Source organism: Eriocheir sinensis, unplaced genomic scaffold (genome assembly GCF_024679095.1).
Source record: "Eriocheir sinensis breed Jianghai 21 unplaced genomic scaffold, ASM2467909v1 Scaffold1296, whole genome shotgun sequence".
NCBI classification, from domain to species: Eukaryota; Metazoa; Arthropoda; class Malacostraca; order Decapoda; family Varunidae; genus Eriocheir; species Eriocheir sinensis.
In genome coordinates, this window is record NW_026110624.1 from 28,256 (window position 1) to 52,500 (window position 24,245).

The 24,245-nt window shown below is 44.7% G+C and overlaps 1 protein-coding gene and 2 long non-coding RNA genes across 5 annotated transcripts; 2 read left to right on the top strand and 1 right to left on the bottom strand.

Annotated features, from left to right (window-relative positions):
- The first annotated feature begins 1,022 nt into the window (after positions 1-1,022).
- Positions 1,023-2,316, top strand: LOC126989780 (uncharacterized). Of its 2 annotated transcripts, none has more exons than XM_050848384.1 (3): positions 1,023-1,649; positions 1,738-1,908; positions 1,984-2,316. In XM_050848384.1, the coding sequence occupies exons 1-3, from the start codon at positions 1,520-1,522 to the stop codon at positions 2,262-2,264; spliced, it is 582 nt and encodes a 193-aa protein (XP_050704341.1). In that variant the 5' UTR covers positions 1,023-1,519; the 3' UTR covers positions 2,265-2,316. The 2 variants fall into 2 exon arrangements, with proteins under 2 accessions (XP_050704341.1, XP_050704343.1); XM_050848386.1 differs by having other exon boundaries at positions 1,786-1,908.
- Positions 2,317-4,489: 2,173 nt separating this feature from the next.
- LOC126989778 (uncharacterized) lies at positions 4,490-8,526 on the top strand. Its single transcript, XR_007743686.1, has 2 exons — positions 4,490-4,609; positions 7,626-8,526. It is a non-coding gene; the product is annotated as an uncharacterized LOC126989778 (long non-coding RNA).
- A 302-nt stretch (positions 8,527-8,828) lies between these two features.
- Positions 8,829-16,528, bottom strand: LOC126989777 (uncharacterized). 2 transcript variants are annotated; one of them, XR_007743685.1, is made up of 5 exons: positions 16,234-16,528; positions 13,296-13,469; positions 12,880-13,073; positions 11,196-11,313; positions 8,829-8,872 (listed from the first exon to the last, which is right to left on the bottom strand). It is a non-coding gene; the product is annotated as an uncharacterized LOC126989777 (long non-coding RNA). The 2 variants fall into 2 exon arrangements; XR_007743684.1 differs by lacking the exon at positions 12,880-13,073.
- Between the last annotated feature and the right edge of the window lie 7,717 nt (positions 16,529-24,245).

Below are 24,245 nucleotides of genomic sequence, written 5' to 3' on the forward strand. Positions count from 1 at the left end.
AAAGGTATAGTGAACACGTATAGTGACGAGTACTTTACAGGAGCCAATAAACAAGAAAAGGAAATGATTGCCAACATAAAAGCACACGGTCTTAGTATGACAGCACCTTTGCTGTTAGATATTGCGAGTCTAGACGCGTATCTCCTCGACGGCACAGATGTGAGAATCAGGTTGGAATTAGCAAGCAAGTCGTGGATTCTAAACACATCTCAGGATGGAGATCTCTTTAAATTTGCGCTCGAATCAGTAAAACTATGGGTCGATCGCGTCGTGCCGCACACATCAGCGTTATCGTCACTCAATACTTCACTCGCGTCGAAATCCTTGCAGTATACATACAATCGAACCCTGTATAAAACATATGTCTTAGGAATCAATCAAACGAGTTTGCTGGCCGAATTGCCGTTTGCACAAATCATTCCACAGAATCTGATAATGGTTATGGTTGACATGGATAACATGTCTGGTTCTTACAACAAGAACGGTCTTTATTTCACTCACGCGGATCTCAATCACGTTCATATCACCATTAATGGGTCAACGGCTTATAATATTCATGCTCAGTTTCCCCATCATGTCTCTCGACTCTTTTATTCGACGCTAGAAGGACTTGGCTTGGAAACAACTAACAATCTTACTCTCCCGGCTTTGCAGCGGGTCGAACCTTATGCGCTTTTAATTTCGTCACAGAAGACGTGGAAAATGGGATTCCCTCGATAAAAATGGAAACATGCGTATCTCTTTAACTTTAATAAAGGACACAACAGAAATCTCGTCATTATATTCTTCGCCGACACGACAGGCATAATTGAAATTGACGCGCATCGTCAAGTAACGTGTCAGGTTCGCGCGTAAAATAAAATGAATGCACTGGAAATCGAACGAGGATTAGCGGGTGTACTGGGGGATAAGATTATTTTTTTAGGTTGTCATCCTGAAAGTCATGTCGGTAAGCTGCTTGAACATGCAAAGCAGCAGCTAAAACCCATTGTCTTTATTCTGAACACTCTGAAGGGGAGAAGTCATGGGTCACTGGATCGCTATATACATTCATTATGAAACTCAAACACTCGGTTACTTTGACACTTATAACTTAGATCCAAGGTTGTATTCACTGTCATTACATCACTTTATACAAGTACATCCGTATATGACGGTGTATAGATTAGCATATAGATTACAGGGTCTGCAATCCCTTGTGTGTGGCATTTACACGATGTACTTTTGCTATCTCCTCAGTCATCACCCCCTTAAACGTGTCATGTATTACCTCCATGCAACCTTTAAGAAAGGACAGCATTTCTATAATGATAAACTTATCACGCGATTGGGATACAAACTCTTTCCATTACCACAATGTGAAACAACATTCTGCTTACTTAGTAACGCAAGGCATTGTCGACGAGAGATTTGCAACGTTATCATGTAAAGCATGGTGCCATGCTAAAGAGAGGGGTAGACGCGGGAGAACACCTGGAGGTATGCTAGAGGAACAGCTGCTATCGCAACACTTGCGTGTATGGGTTGCCAATTGGTTTCCATACTGATGCATATAAACCCAGACGTCCACCCACTACAACCGCACTTTACCAGCAAGTTGAAGTGTATACGCAACGTGATGGCTAAACGGTTCTCGTCAACCACGTTCGGTAAGTGACATCAGTTGCTATCTACATGGTTTGTTAAATCATCAATACCGTTTCCTCATTCTGTATTTACTCTCTTGTTTGTTTTCAGATGGTCTGGTAATCAACATTAATTATTACTGTTCTCGCAACTCACCAGATGAAAGCATGATACGAGAAAGTGTCGATGCAGACGCACCGAGCAGGGAGACTGAAGGACGTGGTGCTGTTAAGCACAAGAAACGTATCATCACAGACTACAAAGCACCCCCTCCAAAGATCGGTATGTATGCATCTATATGGAATGATAACTCATCCATTTCTTTAAGGCGTTCGAGTAATTATTACTGTTCTCCAGGTGAAACCGCGAGGCGGGAAAACGCTGACGCAGAAATGCTGAGCATGGCAGCTGAAGGTTGCGAGGATGCTCCATACAGGAATCTCATCTCCCCTCCAAAGAACGACTCCAAGGTACCCTCAGCCGAAATCACCGTGGATTTGACGCCTCCATCCCCTGCGGAGGAGACAAAGGATGACAAGCAGCCGTCAAAGGAAGAAAAATCTGCCTTCAATCCGTCGTTTACACCCAAGATCTTACCTCCATCTCTGTTGAAAAAGAAACGAGTTGCATCCATCTAAATTGCGTGTGTTTGTATGTTATTACTAAGACGTGTTTTTCTTTTTTGCGTGGTTAAATAAAATTATAAAATGATTCTGGTTTATTTCTGTATCCCCGTTACTTGTTAATAAACCCTCGACGGCGACTGAAAAATCCGAGTGGTATCCTGGGGATTCGAACCCGCGTCGTCCACCACGCGGCGAATGTGAACCCAGTACGCTACCAGTTCGGTCACCGCACCCTACACCCCACACGCTCCCTCTTAGACATAACGAGGCATGGCGCAGCCCATGTCTCGCCGCTCCCGGACTCGTCACCTCCCACCAACCGCACCATAGCACATCCCTCGCTACCTCCCCATAGCATTTCCCTGCCGATCCTCTCTGTCCCGCCCCACGCTCCCTTGCCCCGCCAAAACAAGCCGCTATGACATAGGATACTACGGAAGTCTTTCCGCCTCCGCCCTTGCCCCGCCAAAACAAGCCGGTATGACAGCCTGCCACTACGGCTGTTTTTCCGCCCCGCCCCACGCGCCATTGCCCCGCCAAAACAAGCCGCTATGGCGCAGGATACTACGGATGTCCTTCCGCCCCCCCCCCCCCGTGGTTTTCCGCCCCGCCCCACGCTCCCGTGCCCCGCCAAAACAAGCCGGTATGGCGCAGGATACTACGGATGTCCTTCCGCCCTCCGCCCCACGTGTTTTTCCGCCCCGCCCCACGCTCCCTTGCCCCGCCAAAACAAGCCGATATAACAGCCTGCCACTACGGCTGATTTTTCCGCCCCGCCCCACGCGCCATTGCCCCGGAAAAACAAGCCAGTATGGCAATATTATAACTACTAATATCAACTAGAGTAGAAATGCAACGTTTTGGAGCCTTCTGATTAATGTAACCGCGGAGAAACTAGCAGCAGCAAATTTAAGGCTCGTGTCCGCAGGATTTCGCCATCAGGTTGCGTGACATTACTTAGGTTTAAGGACAGACCACCTAGTCTGGATCATGGGGTCTGTGTGGTCTGATTTTTTTGTGTAAATCTATGTAAATCTCTCTCTCTCTCTCTCTCTCTCTCTCTCTCTGAATGAAGTGAATATTTATTTTTTCGATAAAAAATAGCATGTATAGTTATTATGGATGTACTCGATCATAGTCTAATAACAATAAAAATATCTATTAGCAACCTAAAAAAGAAAAAGAATCGGACATGAAGAATTATCCAGTAACTCCAATAAATAAATAAAATAATAAAATAATGGAAACGGGAGCTGTGACTGACAAAATGGTAGGAACTTGGGGAGAGGCGGGCAGTGACTCAGCGTCTACAGGGCCCCCCATACCGCATGGAGCGGCGCGCGACGAAAGCGTCAGATCCAAACGGTACCGGTACTAGCGGTGCAGTGCCGAGTGATCATTAAGCTGCCAGGAACCCAAGTGATCATGAGGCTTCGCGGTACCAGTACCGATACCGGGTACCGCGAGGAATCGATTCTTCGCGGTACCAGGTACCGATACCTGGTACCGGTACCTGGTATCGGTACTGGTACCGCGAAGCCTCATGATCACTTGGGTTCCGGGAAGCTTAATGATCACTCGGCACTGCGCATTGCCGCTAGTACCGGTACCGTTTGGATCTTAGTGACGCTCGGCGCTCGCCCGCCTCCATGCGGTATGGGCCCTGTGTGTAGACGCTGAGTCACTGCCCCGCTGACCGTCTCCCCAAGTTCCCACCATTTTGTCCTGCTTTCCGTTTCCATCACAGCTCCCGTTTCCATTATTTCATTATTTTATTTATTTATTGGAGTTACTGGATAATTCTTCATGTCCGATTCTATTTCTTTTTTAGGTTGCTAATAAATATTGTTATTGTTATTAGACTATGATCGAGTAGTCGAGTACCCATATCACCGATCGAGATATCCACTCACTGAGTGGTGATCTCTCTCTCTCTCTCTCTCTCTCTCTCTCTCTCTCTCTCTGAATGAAGTGAATATTTATTTTTTCGATAAAAAAAATAGCATGTATAGTTATTATGGATGTACTCGATCATAGTCTAATAACAATAATAATATTTATTAGCAACCAAAAAAAAAAATCGAACATGAAGAATTATCAATAAATCCAATAAATAAATCCGAGCAACTGGTACCGGTACCGAGCAATCTGGTACTGGTACCGTACCGTTTAGCTGGTACCGTTAGTACCGGTACTGGTACCGGTACCTGCCCACCCCTAAGTCAGCAAGAGCAAGAGCAAGAGAGAGGCCAAAACAAACCCCGCCGCGAGTCCATATTTCTACCTTTTACCCGTGTTTTACGCCGCCAAGATGAGCGAGACGAGTGCCGTGGTGAAGCCACTCCGCGCCGTCTGTGGTGAGTGCAGGAAGCATGTGGAGGCTGTGGGAGTGGAGAAAATAAGGGGAAAACAAGCGCCAGGGCTGGGGAGGGAGGGATGGGAACTGGGGAGAAAATTTTTCGAGGGGGGACAGCGAAGGGGAGAGGGAGGGAAGGAAGATGTGTTTTGACTGGGGAGGAAAGGAAGGAAGGGAGGACAGAATGGGGAGGAGGAGGGAGGGAAGGAAGATGTATTTTGACTGGGTAGGAAAGAACATAAGAACATAGGGAGCCTGCAAGAGGCCTTATGGCTTACACAGGGCAGCTCCAGATTCCCTCCCACTGCCACCTGTCGTCCTCGTCCATGTAGCTATCCAGTCTACTCTTAAAACAAGCTATCGTCCCTGCACTAACTATGTGATTGCTGAGTCTATTCCATTCCCCCACCACCCTATTCCTAAACCAATGCTTGCCTATTTCCTTCCTAAATCTATACTTTTCTCATTTAAATCCATTACTGTGTGTTCTATCCTGCTGGCTAATTCTCAGTACTTTACTTATATCGCCTTTGTTGTAACCCTTGACCCATTTGAATACTTCTATCAGATCTCCCCGCACTCTTCGTCTCTCTAGTGAATGTAAGTTTAGATGTTTCAGCCTATTTTGATATGGGAGGTTCCTCAGCCCCTGAATCATCTTGGTCATCCTCCTCTGAACTGATTCAAGCAAGTTGATGTCCATTCTGTAGTGTGGGCACCAAAACTGGACAGCATAATCTAAGTGTGGCCTAACTAACGCTAAATAGAGTCTGAGGATGACCTCTGCACTCCTGCTGGTTACCGTCCTGTTAATAATAAAGCCTAATACCCTGTTAGCCCTATTCCTCGCACTAATACATTGCTTCCTTAGTTGTAGGTCAGAGTTCACTAACAGTCCTAAATCCCTTTCACACACTGCTCTACCTATCGTGTGGAGTCTAAACTATACCCGTGTAATGGGTTGCATGTTCCTACACTCAGTACGCTACACTTGGTGATGTTAAAATTCATCTGCCATTTCTCTGACCAAGCTGATCACAGTTTGTTGAGATCCTCCTGCAGTGGTCTGGCATCCTCTTCTTACCTGGATTTCTTACCTGGATGACCTTTCCCTATGAGCCAGGCTGGAGTGAACCGTCAGGCAAAGAACCGAAAGGTCTCACCAACCAATGCACCAGCCTATCCAAGCTCATCAAAACAACAGTACATAATCCAATAAGACATAGGCTGGAAAGTGCATTGGGAATTCATTTTGTATGGTCAGGGTTAACTAAGTAAGCATTCACTAGGTAAGCCTTGGTAGGGCAGTCGATCATCAACCAAAAGGCTCCAGACGTTCCCTCCAACGGTTAGCCGCGACCTGCACTTTATATTCTGTTTTTGGCAGGTATAGGTTTTTGTGGGGGGAGGGGGTCCAAGCCCCTCCCCCCACTGGCCAAGATCAGGGGCTGGACTAACTGCTCACCAAAGGGCTGGGACGGGGCAGCTCAGGGCGGACTGTCATGAATGGAGGAAAGGATAGGAAAGGAAGGGAAGGGAAGGAATGGGAATGAAAGGAAAGGGAAAGAAAGGAGAGGATAGGATAGGAAAAGGAAGGGAAGGGAAAGTAAAGGAAATGATAGGGAAGGGAAGGAAAGGAATAGGAAGGGAAGGGAAGGAAAGTAAAGGAAATGATAGGGAAGGGAAGGAAAGGAATAGGAAGGGAAGGGAAGGAAAGGAAAGGAATGGGAAGGGAAGGAAAGGAATGGGAATGAAAGGAAAGGGAAAGAAAGGAAAGGATAGGATAGGAAAAGGAAGGGAAGGGAAGGGAAAGGAAAGGAAGGAAAGGATAGGAAAAGGAAGGGAAGGGAAGGGAAAGGAAATGATAGGGAAGGGAAGGAAAGGAATAGGAAGGGAAGGAAAGGAAAGGAAAGGAAGGAAAGGATAGGATAGGAAAAGGAAGGAAAGGAAAGGGAAGGGAAGGAAAGGAAAGGAATGGGAATGAAAGGAAAGGGAAAGAAAGGAAAGGATAGGATAGGAAAAGGAAGGAAAGGAAAGGAATGGGAATGAAAGGAAAGGATAGGATAGGAAAAGGAAGGGAAGGGAAGGGAAAGGAAGGAAAGGATAGGATAGGAAAAGGAAGGGAAGGGAAGGGAAAGGAAATGATAGGGAAGGGAAGGAAAGGAATAGGAAGGGAAGGAAAGGAAAGGAATGGGAAGGGAAGGAAAGGAAAGGAATGGGAATGAAAGGAAAGGGAAAGAAAGGAAAGGATAGGATAGGAAAAGGAAGGGAAGGGAAAGGAAAGGAAAGGAAGGAAAGGATAGGATAGGAAAAGGAAGGGAAGGGAAGGGAAAGGAAATGATAGGGAAGGGAAGGAAAGGAATAGGAAGGGAAGGAAAGGATAGAATAGGAAAAGGAAGGGAAGGATAGAATAGGAAAAGGAAGGGAAGGAAAGGAAAGGAATGGGAAGGGAAGGAAAGGAAAGGAAGGAAAGGATAGGATAGGAAAAGGAAGGGAAGGAAAGGAAAGGAAAGGAAAGGAAGGAAAGGATAGGATAGGATAGGAAAAGGAAGGGAAGGGAAAGGAAAGGAAAGGAAAGGATAGGATAGGAAAAGGAAGGGAAAGGAAATGATAGGGAAGGGAAGGAAAGGAATAGGAAGGGAAGGAAAGGAAAGGGAAGGAAAGGAAAGGAAGGAAAGGATAGGATAGGAAAAGGAAGGGAAGGAAAGGAATGGGAAGGGAAGGAAAGGAAGGAAAGGAAAGGATAGGAAAAGGAAGGGAAGGGAAAGGAATGGAGAGGAGAGGAAATGATAGAGAAGGAAAGGAAGAGAGAGAGACAGGACGATAAAGGGAGAAACAGATAAAATTAAAGATATGAAGAAAAGAGGAGATAAGACAAAGAGAGAGAGAGAGAGAGAGAGAGAGAGAGAGAGAGAGAGAGAGAGAGAGAGAGAGAGAGAGAGAGAGAGAGAGAGAATAAGAAAGAATAAAAAATAATAATAATGAAAAAATATACTAATAACTGTCTTCATCCACAGCTCTGAAGAACAGAAGAAAGGAAGGAAGGCCATCTTGGAAGACTCCAGGACCAGTCACCCCAGTCCAAGGAAAGGTCGCAAGAGGTCAAGGAGGTCACAGTACGAAGGAGCAGTCCAGTCCGTTGTAAAGTTACTGGAAAAGGAAGGAAAGGGATAGGAAAGGAAATGAAAGGAAAGGGAAGGGAGGGGAAGGAACAGAGAAGTATATACATAGTTAAGCTTAAAGTCACATACAGTTAGATACATACAGTTAGATACATACAGTTGCACTCACATAGATTTACATACAGTTTTGATGGTGCGTTTGACGAAGGCGGTTGACTCAGTGGGTAGCGGATTGGCCGGGCCCATGGTGTTATGGACGCTCTCAACACAAATACAGTAAACCCTCAATATAACGGACTAGTTTATTTATTTTTTATTTATTTATTTATTTTTTCACATCAGAGGACACGTCTCAAGGGCAATAAAGAGTCCCAAAAAAAGCCCGCTACTCGCCGCTCTCTCTCTCTTTTATCGGTAAATTTCTTCTGCTCTTTCATTATTTATTTTCCTTCTCTCATCTCTCTCCTTCCCTTACCTCCTCTCTCTCTTATTCTTCTCATTACGTTCTCTGTCTCTCCCTCTTCCTCTCTCATAGGAATATAACACACAAACATTACAAATTAACTTTTTATTAATAGAAAAACACACATACATACATACACATAGTAACATTGATAAGGCTATGTTGGCTAGGTGGGGAGGGAGGGAGGAGGGGGTCCTTCATGAGGCTGGGGGGGGGTATGTGTCTGTGGGGGGTTGTCAACATACTGTGGGGTCCTGTGAGCTGTGGTGAGAGAGAGAGAGAGAGAGAGAGAGAGAGAGAGAGAGAGAGAGAGAGAGAGAGAGAGAGGGAGGGGGAGGGGCACCTCTCTATCTCACCTCTCGAGTCTCTCACTCACTCTATGATCTAATGTATATAGTTATGCATATGTTGTATTATATGTATGTAGCTAATGTATGTTGTATGGACTAATAAAAATGAAAAATATATAAAAAGGTGTTTGTCATATGTGTGTGTGTGTGTGTGTACTCTTCTCTTCTTCCATTCTTCCTCCTCCTCCTCTTGTTCTTGTTCTTGTTCTTCTTCTTCCATTCCTCCTCCTCTTCTTCTTCTTCTTCTGATCTTCTGTTGCAATTATCATCTTCCTTCTCCTCCTCTTCCTCTTCTTCTTCTTCTTCTTGGTCCCAGCATCAACACACACCTGAGGAGAATAACTCTATTAATGGATTGGAGAGAGAGAGAGAGAGAGAGAGAGAGAGAGAGAGAGAGAGAGAGAGAGAGAGAGAGAGAGAGAGAGAGAGAGAGAGAGAGAGAGAGAGAGAGAGAGAGAGAGAGACCTATACCAAATGAAGATGCAATAACAGGAGGAGAAACTATGCTAAAAAAAAAGAAATATGAGAGAGAGGAAAAAGGAAGAGAAAATGTGATGATCCGAGGAAGAGAAAGAAGAGGAAGGAAGGAAGGGAGATAACTAAATGGAAGGAGGCAAGGAAGAGAAAATGTGATGATCCGAGGAAGAGAAAGAAGAGGAAGGAAGGAAGGGAGAGAACTAAATGGAAGGAGGCAAGGAAGAGAAAATGTGATGATCCGAGGAAGAGAAAGAAGAGGAAGGAAGGAAGGAAGGAAGGAAGAGAACTAAATGGAAGGAGGTAAGGAAGAGAAAATGTGATGATCCGAGGAAGAGAAAGAAGAGGAAGGAAGGAAGGAAGGAAGGGAGAGAACTAAATGGAAGGAGGTAAGGAAGAGAAAATGTGATGATCCGAGGAAGAGAAAGAAGAGGAAGGAAGGAAGGGAGAGAACTAAATGGAAGGAGGTAAGGAAGAGGAAGGAGGTAAGTGAAGGAAAATGGAGAAGAAATTAGAAATAGAAGGGAGAGGAAAGAGAGACCAAATGAGGAAAAAAGAGGAAGAAGAGGAAAAAAGGGAGAACCAAATGGAGGGAGGAAGAAGGGAAGGAAGAGAAAATGTAATGAGCAGAGGAAGAGAAAGAAAGGAGGAGGAAGGAAGGAAGGGAGAGAGATAACCAAATGGAGGGAGGGAGGAAGGAGGTAAGGAAGAGGAAGAAGGTAAGTGGAGGAAAAGGGAGAAGAAATTATAAGTAGAAGGGGGAGAGAGAGAGAGAGAACATATAATATTACATAGAAAAACCACACACACACACACGGGACTTAAATTTCCCTGCCTACCTAGATATTGACAATGTAATATATTTGTACTGAGTGACTCCACAACACCATGGTCTGCCAGGCCTGTTGAGACCCACCGCTGTTATGCACTACACTACCAAGGTACAGTAGACCCTGGATATAATGGGCTAATTGGGGGGGGGGACTCAGTCCGTTACAAGCGGCAGAAATTTAAAGATACAGTCAGTTTATGAGTTTAACCCCTTCACTACGGCCAGGCCAAAACAGCGCCCCGCGCCGTATCCAGGATCGCCACGCGCGGCGTGCTGTTTTGGCCCGGCCGTAGTGAGTTTCTTTATGTGCACCATTTAATGGACCGCATTGGCTATACAGGCATATGGCCACTCAACTCTGTTGTATTTCCATAGATTTCATGTTATAGAATAGTGTGTGTCTGAAGCTGTCTCCGAGATACATACACGGCCATGGTGTCGCCATCGCTCCAAGCCGATGACATTGCACACGCTTCACTCCTGCCCGATTTCAGTTTTTCTCCAGGTCAAATAGTAGTGTCAGGAAATCGAGTAGAGGTAATAAGTGAGCGGTCGTAGGCTCGGAGCGGTGACTCTGCCAAGGCCTTGTATCCTGGAGGCAGCCTCAGATCCACTCTAGTACATAACTTGAATTCTATGGAAAGTATTGCTTTGACAGTTCACCAAGTGGCCACGTGTGGCACTGCATGTATAGCCAATACGGCCCATCCTGCATGTTTTCATATATAATACATGATGATTATGTTGAGCGTATGGCTGAAAACTTGTTATATTCAATAGCAACATTTGAAATTTGGTGCGCGTGGCGATCCCGGATATGGCACGGGGCGCTGTTATGGCCCGGCCGTAGTGAAGGGGTTAAGAGTGAAGATACAGGCCAACTCTTTGCATTAAAGGGTTGGACAGCACAAGACAGCTGATAGGTCCAGGCACCCAACAGGAACAAAAAACACCATGACTCTTGCATTAATAAGTTGGACAGCACAAGACAGCTGATAGGTCCAGGCACTCAACAGGAACAAAAAACACCATGACTCTAGCATTAATAAGTTGGACAGCACAAGACAGCTGATAGGTCCAGGCACTCAACAGGAACAAAAAACACCATGACTCTAGCATTAATAAGTTGGACAGCACAAGACAGCTGATAGGTCCAGGCACCCAACAGGAACAAAAAACACCATGACTCCTGCATTGGTTTTTTAATCAGACTCTCTAAAAAGATGATTGTGAAAACACCAGTAAACTCTCACAACATTAAGTTGGACAGCACAGGACATAGGGAAAGCATGAGAGAGTGAAGGTATACCGGATAACTCTTGCAACATTAAGTGGGACAGACTCACCGAGGAGGGTTGGGTCAGCTGGGCGTCCTTCACAGGGGTGGTGAGGGCGCAGGCATCAGGAGTAGCTCACAGTAGGAGTTTGAGTACACTCTCTGCCACGACCTCCACTGTAGCCAATCTGAGGGTGTCAGTACATCAGTCGGGAACTTGAAATGGCTGAGAGTAAAGCTACTGGTTGCCAAGTCAATCATCCACTCCATCAGGAAGTTATTTACTTAGGGTCGTATTAGAAAACATTTCGCCGCCCAAGAACACCTATTTGACAAGGCTTTCGCAGGAGTTGTGGGCATTTCCAGGAGTAGTTTTGTGACCCTGGTGGTAGTTTAACCCTTCTTCTGTACCATGAGCCTGAAAAACACTCATTAGAACCTGACTGATATCCCCCTTTGACCTTTAGAAGTAGCTGATGTGAGAAGGGAGAGTGTCTTGTAATGCCAGCCTTAATCGCAGTTATTCATTCATCAGTCAGTCAATCTTACACACACACACACACACACACACACACACACACACACACACACACATGCAGAGGCAGTGTGGTCTCCCCATAAGAAGAAACACATCAAGAAACTAGAAAGAATACAAAAGATGGCAACAAAAATGGTTCCAGGGATTGACATACGAGGAGAGACTAAAGGAAATGGACTTACCAACACTAGAACAAAGAAGAGAAACGGGAGACCTAATACAAATCTACAAATTATTGAGCAAAATGGAAGAAGTAGACAACGAGGAGTTACCACTAAAAGAATAAATTACCGCCAGGAACACAAGAGGACACAGTAAAAAATTGAGGAAGGGAAGATGCTTGAGAGACATAAAGAAATACAGCTTCCCGCAAAGAAATATAGAGGTTTGGAACAGATTAAGTGAGGATGTAGTATCAGAAAGGAGTGTGCAAAGCTTCAAGGAAAAGTTGGATAAATGTAGATACGGAGACGGGACCACACCAGCGTAAAGCCCAGGCCCTGTAAAACTACAACTTGGTATACACACACACACACACACACACACACACACACACACACACACACACACACACACACACACACACACACACACACACCTGATGTGATAGCCTGTTGATGCAGTGGGTTAAAGGAGAAACAAGGCTAAGAGGGGATGACCAACCATCAAGACTTGACCTAATTTTCACAAAAAATGTTGAGTTAGATGAAGGAGTCAGTCATGAGTGCCCCTTAGGAAAGAATGGCCATCAACTATGACAGATGAAAACTATGGAAGGATTTGAATACCAAGATGAGGCATATAAGGAAAAAAGGAAAAACCATGCAAAGGAAGATTATTATGTTGGACTCAAGACAGAGAATTGCAACAAAATGGTCCCAGAACTCTCGAATATGACGTATGAAGACATTGAGGGAGATGGACTTGACAGCACTGGAACAAAGAAGAGAGAGAGGAGATCTGATCGCACTGTACAAGTTGGTAAATGAGTTTGATGAGGAAAAAGTTGGAAAGTTTTGTTTAGTGGGCAGCGCAACATCTGTGGTCATATGCCGGAGAGACAGAAGGGGAAGGAATTATAGGAGAAGGGAACAGTTGGAAAGTTTGGTTTAGTGGGTGCAACATCTGTGGTCACATGCCAGAGATACAGAAGGGGAAGGAATTATAGGAGAAGGGAACAGACCCCAGGAGACGGGACACAACCCCCTATTAATACCTGGTACCCATTCACTGCTGGGTGGACAGGGGCGTAGGGTATCGGAAAAGCCGCCCAAATTTTTCAACTCCGCCCGGGAATCGAACCTGGGCTCTCTCGGATGTGAGCCGAGTGTGCTAACCACTGCACCACGAAGCCCCCCGTTTGATGAGGTAGATAGGGATGATCTCTTCTTATCAGCAGTAACGCAGGGGCTGAGAGGACACGGAAAGAAACTTAATAAAGGAACCTGTTTGAGTGACTGGAAATAATAAAGTTTTTCACATAGAAGTGTTAACACATGGAACAGCTTGCGGGAAGAAGTGGTGGAGTATGTGGAGTTGGAAAGGATACAGAGAACTGCAACTAAAATGGTCCCAGAACAGATTGAGGGAGATGGACTTGACGACATGGACACTAAACCCTTCATAGAGCACCCTGGTGGTGGTGGTGTGATCTGGTTTCAATGGTGGTGGTGAATGGTGTTGATGTCCTCGCTGGTGGTGGTGGTGGTGGTGTTGAGCCTTGGGAATGGTGCGTGTGGTCAACTCCACCACCTGGTTGGCGTTCTGGAAGGTGCGCCGACCGCGTCACGACCTGACATCTTCACGCTGAAATAATAATAATAATAATAATAATAATAATAATAATAATAATAATAATAATAATAATAATAATAATAATAATAATAACAAATATGATAAAGGTAATTTCCTATACCAGTGTAAGCTATGAAGAAATAAAAATTGAAGTAGAAATAATAATAATAATAATAATAATAATAATAATAATAATAATAATAATAATAATAATAATAATAATAATAATAACAAATATGATAAAGGTAATTTCCTATACCAGTGTAAGCTATGAAGAAATAAAAATTGTAGTAGAAATAATAATAATAATAATAATAATAATAATAATAATAATAATAATAATAATAATAATAATAATAATAATAATAATGTGTATTGTTGAGGAAGGGGTAGCCTATTATTTTTGAGACCCTGACTATTTATTTCTGTGCAAGACATGATGATATTTACTATGGAGGTTACTTTCTATGTACCACTAAAGTTGGAAAGTTTTGGCTTCTGGAGAAGAGATGCAAGGGGGAAGGTCATGGGAAGAAGAGGTGATTGGAAAGTTTGGTTTAGTGGGCACAACATCTATGGTCATATGCCGGAGAGAGACAGAAGGGGAAGGAATTATAGGAGAAGGGAACAGTTGGAAAGTTTGGTTTAGTGGGCACAACATCTGTGGTCATATGCCGGAGAGAGACAGAAGGGGAAGGAATTATAGAAGGGAACAGTTGGAAAGTTTGGTTTAGTGGGCACAACATCTATGGTCATATTACGGAGATAGACAGAAGTGGAATTAATTATATGAGAAGCGAACAGTTGGAAAGTTTGGTTTAGTGGGCACAACATCTGTGGTCATATGCCGGAGAGAGACAGAAGGGGAAGGAATTATAGAAGGGAACAGTTGGAAAGTTTGTTTTAGTGGGCACAACATCTGTGGTCATATGCCGGAGAGAGACAGAAGGGGAAGGAATTATAGGAGAAGGGAACAGTTGGAAAGTTTCGTTTAGTGGGCACAACATCTATGGTCATATGCCGGAGAGAGACAGAATGGGAAGGACTTATAGTAGAAGGGAACAGTTGGAAAGGTTGGTTTAGTGGGCACAACATCTGTGGTCATGTGCTGGAGAGAGACAGAAGGGGAAGGAATTATAGGAGAAGGGAACAGTTGGAAAGTTTGGTTTATTGGGCGCAACATCTATGGTCATATGCCGGAGAGAGACAGAAGGGGAAGGAATTATAGAAGAAGGGAACAGTTGGAAAGTTTGGTTTAGTCGGCACAACATCTATGGTCATATGCCGGAGAGAGACAGAAGGGGAAGGAATTATAGAAGAAGGGAACAGTTGGAAAGTTTGGTTTAGTCGGCACAACATCTATGGTCATATGCCGGAGAGAGACAGAAGGGGAAGGAATTATAGGAGAAGGAACAGTTGGAAAGTTTGGTTTAATCGGCACAACATCTTTGGTCATATGCCGGAGAGAGACAGAAGGGGAAGGAATTATAGGAGAAGGGAACAGTTGGAAAGTTTGGTTTATTGGGCGCAACATCTAGGGTCATGGGCTGGAGAGAGACAGAAGGGGAAGGAATTATAGAAGAAGGGAACAGTTGGAAAGTTTGGTTTAGTCGGCACAACATCTATGGTCATATGCCGGAGAGAGACAGAAGGGGAAGGAATTATAGAAGAAGGGAACAGTTGGAAAGTTTGGTTTAGTCGGCACAACATCTGTGGTCATATGCCGGAGAGAGACAGAAGGGGAAGGAATTATAGGAGAAGGGAACAGTTGGAAAGTTTGGTTTAGTCGACACAACATCTATGGTCATATGCCGGAGAGAGACAGAAGGGGAAGGAATTATAGAAGAAGGGAACAGTTGGAAAGTTTGGTTTAGTGGGCACAACATCTGTGGTCATATGCCGGAGAGAGACAGAAGGGGAAGGAATTATAGAAGAAGGGAACAGACCCCAGGAGACGGGACACAACCCCCGATTAATACCTGGTACCCATTCACTGCTGGGTGGACAGGGGCGTAGGGTATCAGAAAAGCCGCCCAAATTTTTCCACTCCGCCCGGGAATCAAACCTGGGCTCTCTCAGTCGTGAACCGAGTGTGCTAACCACTGCACCACGAAGCACCCTATGTACCACTAAATGAGTGACTTTTCAGCGCCTGGGGCCAGCACACGATATCCCTGTTGTGGACCACATGAAACGCCCTGAATTTTCTCTTTTCTACACTCTCACACGAGCACAGTCTGTAACTTAACACACGAGAAATTAATCCAGACAAGGGAAGGTTTTGCCGGCCCCGGGGATTAAATCGGCGCCCACCAAGGCGGGAGAGCCGCGTAGCACTCCTTAACCAGTCTGTCTGAGGCTGGCCCCTCTGAGCTGTGGGAGGCTCGTACTACACACAACTCTAACCTATCTCAATGCTGTGCCCCCCTCAACTCCCTCTATTTTCCCATGTTGTAACCAAACAATGGTAACTCTAGCTTAATATTGAAGGATTTTGTCAACACATTTGTTATAGGCCTTTGCCGGAAGCAATTACCTAACCCACTGGGGGTCCTCGGCACATCAACAGCGGGCCTCTTCCTCCACTTGTCTAGTACTGATTTGTTTCTAATACTCAGTTATCCATGCATAGGCCTACCCTGAAAACCTACCAGTAAACTAACTTCAAACATACCTATCTAAAACATCTTTTTCAATAACAACATTTTCCTTCTTCAATGTAGGAAATGAAGATGGCACGTCACATCAGTAAGTAAATTATATCGTACTAAGATACCTTAGTGCGGTGATTTGGTGGTGGTGGTGGTGTGGTTGTGGTGGTGGTGTGGTTGTGGTGGTAGTGGTAGTGGTTGTGTGGTGGTAGTGGTGTGGTGGTGGTGGTGGTGTGGTGGAAGGGCACTTTCGTCACATGAAGGCTTCTCTGCGGTGTTCCTTCCTTTCCCTGGCCGTCCCTGTCCTCTCCACCTTCTTCTCACAGGCTGTGGATCTTCTCGTCATTGTAGTTTGAAGGAAAACACGAGAAAAAGTAAGGTTTATGGCGCTACGCAGGCCGGCCCTTGCCCCTACTCCTCTTCTTCATCTTTTGGGCATGGCGCCAGTTAGGGGTGGGCAGGTACCGGTACCGGTACTAACGGTACTTGAGTTTTCGGTACCGGTACTACCGGTACTCAAATTAACGGTACTTGCCCATCCCTAGCGCCAGCCGGTGAGCCGGACCAAATTGTTGTGCCGCAATGTTAAAATTATGGAATTTGCCTATAAATTATGGCATATTCTGTGTATGAATTATGGCAGTAATATGGCAACGTGATTAAGTCAATTTATCAAAGCTAAGATGGACACCCAAGTATTTGTAACAGTGGACACGATCGAGTTTGACGTCATTGATGCTCGACACACACTATCTGGCAATTGATTGAAATTTAGTTTTGGATTAATTAACAACTAGACCCATAGAAGTGCACAAGTCTTCAAGCTGGTGGAGGGCTAAGGTAAGCGTCCGTGGAGCATTACACTGAAGAAGTATATCATCAGCATCTATAAAAACTTCTGTACCCTAAGGAAAGGCCGGGGTACTGTGCAATTTTGTCCATGAGAATATTAAAGAGCAAATGACTCAGGACGCCTCCCTGTGGAGTGCCCAATTCAAAACTCCCTTCAGCAGAGCATGGAGCCACACCTCAGCCTTCCTATCATGCAAATAGTCTTTGAGCCACCCCAGTAATTTCCCTTTAACGCCCTTTAAAATAAGTTGTTCCAATATAACCTCTTTATTGGCTCGGTCAAAGGCACCTTTGAGGTCAATGAGAGCACGACAAACAGCACCTGCAGAACTTAAGCACTGAATCAAGCAGCCACCATGCAGTCCCTTCATAAAGCCATACAGATTCTGTGACGTGGTATCTCCCACTTATACAGTCAAGCGCCTAAGTAGTATCCTTTCCATCATCTTTCACAGACAGCTAGTTAAGGAAATAGGTCTAAAGTTACCATCACCTTTAGGAATGGAAATGATCGCGGCAGTTTTCCAGGCAGATGGTAGGTAGGCTTTGTGAGTTGTAAGACATGTTAAACAAATCTAAGACAGGTTATCTTTTATGACCAGTAAGGCATTGATAACATCATAAGTGAGCCCATCAGGAGCTGTAGACTTGCCCGATATGACTGCACAAAGCAGTTCGTCACGGGTTATGGGTACACAGGTATACCATCAAGAAGTGACAAGTTGTATTGAACGCTGGCTAGTCTGCGTCGCCTGTGGCAGCCTAGGGCACTTCTGTGAGCAGCAGGTAAGCTAGCAAGTGCCGAGGCTGTTAACAATGCACGCTCCTTCCCAGCTGGGTCAGGATCACTGGCGAGGGGCCGGCCCCGACCTCTCACCCGATTTACATGGCGCCAAATTCCTGTTATGGATTTTGGGGCACGTCCATCATTTAAAAAAGGCACCCCAATATTCTTTCCTCACTTGTTGACGGAGTTCAGTCAAATGGCAGCGCGAGCATCTAGATTGGTGGCATCTTGCTGCCAGCGCTGGTATATGGCAAGCGTCCGCTGACAGGAAGTTATGACTGGCTCCCTGCCATAGATATTACTACGGGTACACACCGGTGACCTGGAAAGAATCCCGCTGTGCCCAATACAGTCCTCAATTGTACTAACACGTCCCTGATAACTGCATCAGAAAGGCGCCCTTTGTGCCGGCATACCAGGCACTGACCCAGGTGACAAGATGAGGCACACTGAGCCTTCGTCTCTGAACAAAAGGAGCCGAGACAATTGCCTCTCTTTCTATCTTCTATCGATATTTTCATGCTGACTGCTCTTTTGAACTTGCTAACTGCATGCCTCCCCCCCTCCCGCGGCCCCGCTGCAAACGTCTTTCTACTCATGCTCATCCCTATACTGTCCAAACCCCTTATGCAAGAGTCAACCAGCATCTTCACTCTTTCATCCTTCACGCTGGTAAACTCTGGAACTATCTTCCCTCATCTGTATTTCCTCCTCCCTACGACTTGAACTCTTTCAAGAGGAGGGTATCAGACACCTCTCCCGAAATTGACCTCTTTTTGGACACCTTTGATCTCTGATCTCTATCCATAAGCAGTGAGTAGTGGGATTTTTTAAATATATTTTTATTGATGCCATTCAAATGTATCCTTAGCTGTAAAAAAAAAAAAAAAAGATTACACCTAGAAACAAAAAGAATCATACGTCTTAATAAAAAGAAACCTAGAGCTTCATATTGTAGCGCCAGCAAAACAAATCATAAAGATTTTTTGCCTACTTAAAAATAAAAAAGTTATCACCCCCAGTATTGGCCCAATAACAACTGTAAATGGCGAATCCACGAATGATGATAAAGAAATCGCTAACATATTGAATAACTTTTTTGCCTCCGTTTTTACAGAAGAAATATTATGCGAAAGGCAACTGAAAGCCCTAGATATATTGATGACATCCTTGAGTAGTATTAGCGACATTGTAGAAAGTGATATAGTTCAAATTATCGAAAATATTAAAGTAAACAAAACGCCCGGCCCAGATAATATATTCCGCAATTCTTAAAGAGGCAAAACATCAGATCAGCAAGCCCCTCTTGAGCATATTCTCAAAGTCACTAAACACAGCAAATGTACCACTAGAATGGAAACTGGCTAACGTAACTCCCATCTTTAAAAATGGCGACAAGTCCCAACCAGGTATTTTCGACCGACCAGTCTAACGTCAATCGTGTGCAAAATTTTTGAGACGATCATTCGTGGAAAAATGGTAGTCTTTTTTTAAGATAACAGACTAATTGAGGATTCGCAACATAGTTTTCGAAACAAACGTTCCTATTCGACTAACTTTCTCGATTTCTTGAACTACATCCTTAATGTATACGATGAAAGTCAATCAGTAGATATTGTATATTTGGACTTTCAGAAAGCATTTGACAAAGTCCCTCACGACTGCCTCCTTAGTAAATTGCAAGCTCACGGTATAACTGGTAATATTCATAAGTGGCTCAAAGACTGTCTTACCGACCGTAGACAGAGTTGTTATGAGTGGTATATCATATGACTGGCGAGATGCCTAAAGCGGTGTTCCACAGGGGTCGGTGTTGGAACCTGTTCTGTTTTTAGTGCACGTAAATTACATTGACGAGGGGATATCGTGTAAATTATGGAAATTTGCCGACGACACAAAAATAGCCAGCAGAGTCACTACGACAACGGATAAAGAACACTTCCAAGCTGACCTCGAACATTTAAGCAGTTGGGCACGAATATGGCAAATGAATTTCAATACTGAAAATTGCAAGGTTATGCATATCGGAATCAACAACGATCGTATTCATTATCAAATTAACGGAGTGTAACTTTCTGTAGCCAGCAAATAAAAAGATATTGGACTAATAATTTCGAACGATCTTAAACCGAGTCAACATTGCACAGAAGTAGTAAAAACTGCCAACAAACTGAACGGATTAATTGGTCGTAAATTTGAACACAAATCAGAAAAAAAATAATATTGACACTATAATTCGTTAGATCGCCCACATCTCGAGCATTCCGTTTGTTTGGTCTCCCTATTACAGAAAAGATAAAGATCAACTCGAGAGGGTGCAGCGTCGAGCTACTAAAATGATCCCTAGACTGCGAAACAAACCGTACGGAGACAAACTTAAAGAACTGAACTTATTCAGTTTATCAAAGCGCAGGCTAAGAGGTGACTTTATAGAAGCGTTTAAAATTTTCAAGTGATTCTATAACGATACTGTTCATGATTATTTTGCAGTTCTCAATCAAGTGTAACATGAAACAATGACTACAAAATAACGAGGAGGCGTTTCAACTCAAATGAATCAAAACACTTCTTCAACCGTGTCATCAATGTATGGAATGTTTTGCCTCAAAACGTCGTCGAAAGAGAAACTCTTTGCACGTTCAAAAACCGACTAGACAAATATTTAGATGCTAACCCGAACATCCGCTATTTTGTTTCGGTCTAACAGAAAGTAGAGTTAGCTTAGTTGTCGTGTATGATCTTCCTTCTGTCCATGTAAAATTCCATTGTAGTTTTTCTGTACTACATGGTATTCTTCCTTTTCGTGCCAACCTTTGCTAGAGGGACTGATGGGAGGGGAGGAGCCCTTCACCTTTGCTGCCCTATGTCTCTGACTCGTAGATTAGAGTAATTGTAGCAACAATAAACCAACCTAAAACGTTACCCCTAGAACGGTAGCGTTACTTTTTTGCTGACAGGAACATGAATATTCTTCGTGTCTGTCTGTCTGTCTGTCTGTCTGGATGGATGGATGGATGGATGGATGGATGGATGGATGGATGGATGGATGGATGAATCTGTGGATGTTTCTCTCTCTCTCTCTCTCTCTCTCTCTCTCTCTCTCTCTCTCTCTCTCTCTCTCTCTCTCTCTCTCTCTCTCTCTCTCTCTCTCTCTGTGTATTTGTTTGTTTGCTTTTTTTTCTCTGCATTTGTTTGTTTGTTTTTTCCTCTCTCTCTCTCTCTCTCTCTCTCTCTCTCTCTCTCTCTCTCTCTCTCTCTCTCTCTCTCTCTCTCTCTCTCAATCAGGTAATGAACTATAATGATGTAAAAAAAACCTGATTTACACCATGGATCAAGACAACCGGAGCTTGCCACACACACACACACACACACACACACACACACACACACACACACACACACACACACACACACACGTGCAAAGAAGCTTACTGTTACGTATTATATATTCAAGTTATAATTCAAAATTTGTAATCTAGTCTGCCTTGACAACCTCCATTGTCTCTTCCACTACCACGTTTTCTATTGTGTTATGGTATACTACTACCCGGCGTGTCAGCGGGAGTTTCCAGGCACCTCCTACATTTCCACAAACACCTGAATGAGGGCCTTATCGTAGAATTTCAGGCTCTAGTGAAGGTATGACTAAGTTGCTAGCGATCACGAGGACACATTTGAGAGGAAGCGCGCCAGGAAAATTCAAAACATACGACGCGAAAATTCATGAGTATATAAGCGGTCACAGCGTCACGGGATCGCAGAGGCTTGATTAAATAAGCGATTGGAGCGGTTTAAGGGTCAAGTAACGTGAACGGGCTCAGTCCCATTTCATACGTGACCGATGCGTCCTCGTCATCTTAAGTAACGTGAACGGGCTCAGTCCCAGTTCATACGTGAACTGGCTCAGTCCCAATTCAGACGTGACCGACGCGTCCTCGTCATCTTAAGTAACGTGAACGGGCTCAGTTCTAATTCATACGTGACCGATGCGCCCTTGTCCTAAGTCTATATACAGCAAGTCAAGTCATACGCAGGTTTGTGGGAGGAGACACGGCCGAGGCGTGGTTTATGCGTGACACTGCTTGGAGCCAAACTAGAGAATGTAGAAACACGGATTTAGAGAAAACGAGGAAAGGCGGACTCATTTAAATCAATCACTTCAACATGCCCTCCCTCACACCCCACACCGCCGTTTGTAGTCATTGAAATTACAGTCACGCAATAGCACAATAAAAGACATATTTTTTCGTCAGTGGCTTGCCTGAACGCGCTGTGAAAGAAGGCGAGAATATACATCCAGAGTGCACACACGGCCCCAACTTTAGTCACCCCTGAACCGCCTCCTGCGCGTACCGGTCGCAGTTTTGAAGCAGAGTGACTTGACTTGGTATATAATATAGACTTAGCCCTTGTCATCTTAAGTAACGTGAACGGGCTCAGTCCCAATTCAGACGTGACCGATGCGTTCTTGTCATCTTAAGTAACGTGAACGGGCTCGCTGAGCTTGCCTCGTCCAGCGCTCACGAAGCAAAACGAACCATTAAAGGCCAGCGAGCTACCCCCGCCGATTACCCGCCCGCCCCGGCGGGCCAGCTACACCCGCAGATTACCCGCTTGCCTCGGCCAGCGCTCACGAGGCACTGCGAGCAATCAGGTGGAGGAGCGTTACCCCGCCGTTTACCCGCCCACGATTCATGACGGAGGGCCTCGTCTCGCGCTCGAGAGGCAAAGTTTACCCGCCACATAGCAAATGGTATGTCGTATGAAGGGCCAGTGTCTCCTTGACTTGTCCGTTACTCCAGCCGACCCACCAAAGAAAATCGGAATTTCTGAGACTGGAATGAGCGAGATAGGGAGCACGGACTGAGTTGAGCACCCCAAAATGCTCCTTTTCTCCCGAAGCTATTCCTAGGGATATCTCATGCCTGCGGTAGCGTATTTTCATTAGCACCGAAAACAAATTAATTGTAGACTTGCCTAGCGTCAGTATGTCTAAAGTTGAAGGAATTGCTAGGGACATCTTATGACTGGGGTAGCGTATTTTCAAGTAATTAGCTCCCTCAGCCAGTACAGTTTAACCACATTAACTATCTCCACTTGCGTAGCGTAGGAATGTCTAAAATCGAAGATATTCCTTGGGACATCTCATGACTGCGTGCTCGTATTTTCAATCAATCAGCACCGTACACATTACAGTTGAACCGCATTAAATATACACTTGCTTAGTGTAGGTATGTTGCTCACTTTCAGTCCGGGAGAAAAGGAGCATTTTGAGGTGCTCAACTCAGTCCGTGCTCCCTATCTCGCTCATTCCAGTCCCTGAAAGTCCGATTTTCGTGGTGGGACTGGAATGAGAGAGGAGCACAGGCAACTGAGCACCTCAAAATGTTTCAACAGTCATGACATGTCCTTCAATTTTAGGCATATCTACGCTACGCAAGTCTGCCATGATTGTGCTTTCGGTGCTAATTAAAATACGCTACCGCAGCCATGAGATACTCCTACGAATAACTTCGGGAGAAAAGGAGCATGTTGGGTGCTCAGCTCAGTTCGTGCTCCCTATCTCGTTCATTCAAGTCCCACCCCAAAAGTCGGACTTTCTGAGACTGGACTGAGCGAGATAGGGAGCGCACTGAAAGTGAGCAACATTCCTACACTACGCAAGTGTATAGTTAATGCGGTTCAACTGTAATGTGTTCGGTGCTAATGAATTGAAAATACGAGCAATTTTAGACGTATCTACGCTACGCAAGTCTGCCATGAATATTATGCCTTTGGTGCTAATCAAAATACGCTACCGCGGTCATGAGATATCCCTTCACCCTTGCCTCGTCCAGCGCTCGCGAGGCAAAGCGATCAGGCCATCAGGTGCCGGTGCGTTCGTTACCCCCGCCGTTTCCCCGCCACGATTCATGACTGAGGGCCTCGTCCAGCGCTCAAGACGCAAAGTTTACCCGCCACACAGCAAATTGTATGTCGTATGAAGGGCCAGTGTCTCCTTGACTTGTCCGTTACTCCAGCCGTTTACCCGTCACTCGAGGATTCAGTGACTGCTGCTTCGGCCAGCGCTCAAGAGGCAAAGCGAACCATTATTAAAACCCATTAACTGCCAATGTTCCCATTTGGGAACACACATTAATGTGATATTATTGGCAATGAAACGTGCTTGTTGGGGGATAGCAGCATTCCTTCTCATGTTTGAACAGGTTCACTTTGCACCAGTCATCACACATCAACCTGTCAGGCTGCCTCTGTGTTTGCTGAACTTCGCTGATTTCACACCTATCTCGGAGCTCTGTAATACTTATTGATATTGGTAAGTATTATTGAGTGCAGTTCTCTAATAGACGTAGAAATTTACTGATAAATATGCCATCTATTACTGAATATGACCAACAGTAATTATCTGTTCTTTAGTTAGAGATATTATTGACAGAAAGTAATTGTTCCCAAATGGGAGGCCTGAGTCCGTTACTCCCGCCGTTTACCCGTCAGTGA

Bases quoted from the DNA above. Each gene is read 5' to 3' on its own strand.
- LOC126989780 (XM_050848384.1), top strand. From the start codon at position 1,520: ATGGGTTGCCAATTGGTTTCCATACTGATGCATATAAACCCAGACGTC. The intron at 1,650-1,737 runs GTAAGTGACATC...GTTTGTTTTCAG, and splicing joins GTTCTCGTCAACCACGTTCG to ATGGTCTGGTAATCAACATT. The intron at 1,909-1,983 runs GTATGTATGCAT...ACTGTTCTCCAG, and splicing joins AGCACCCCCTCCAAAGATCG to GTGAAACCGCGAGGCGGGAA.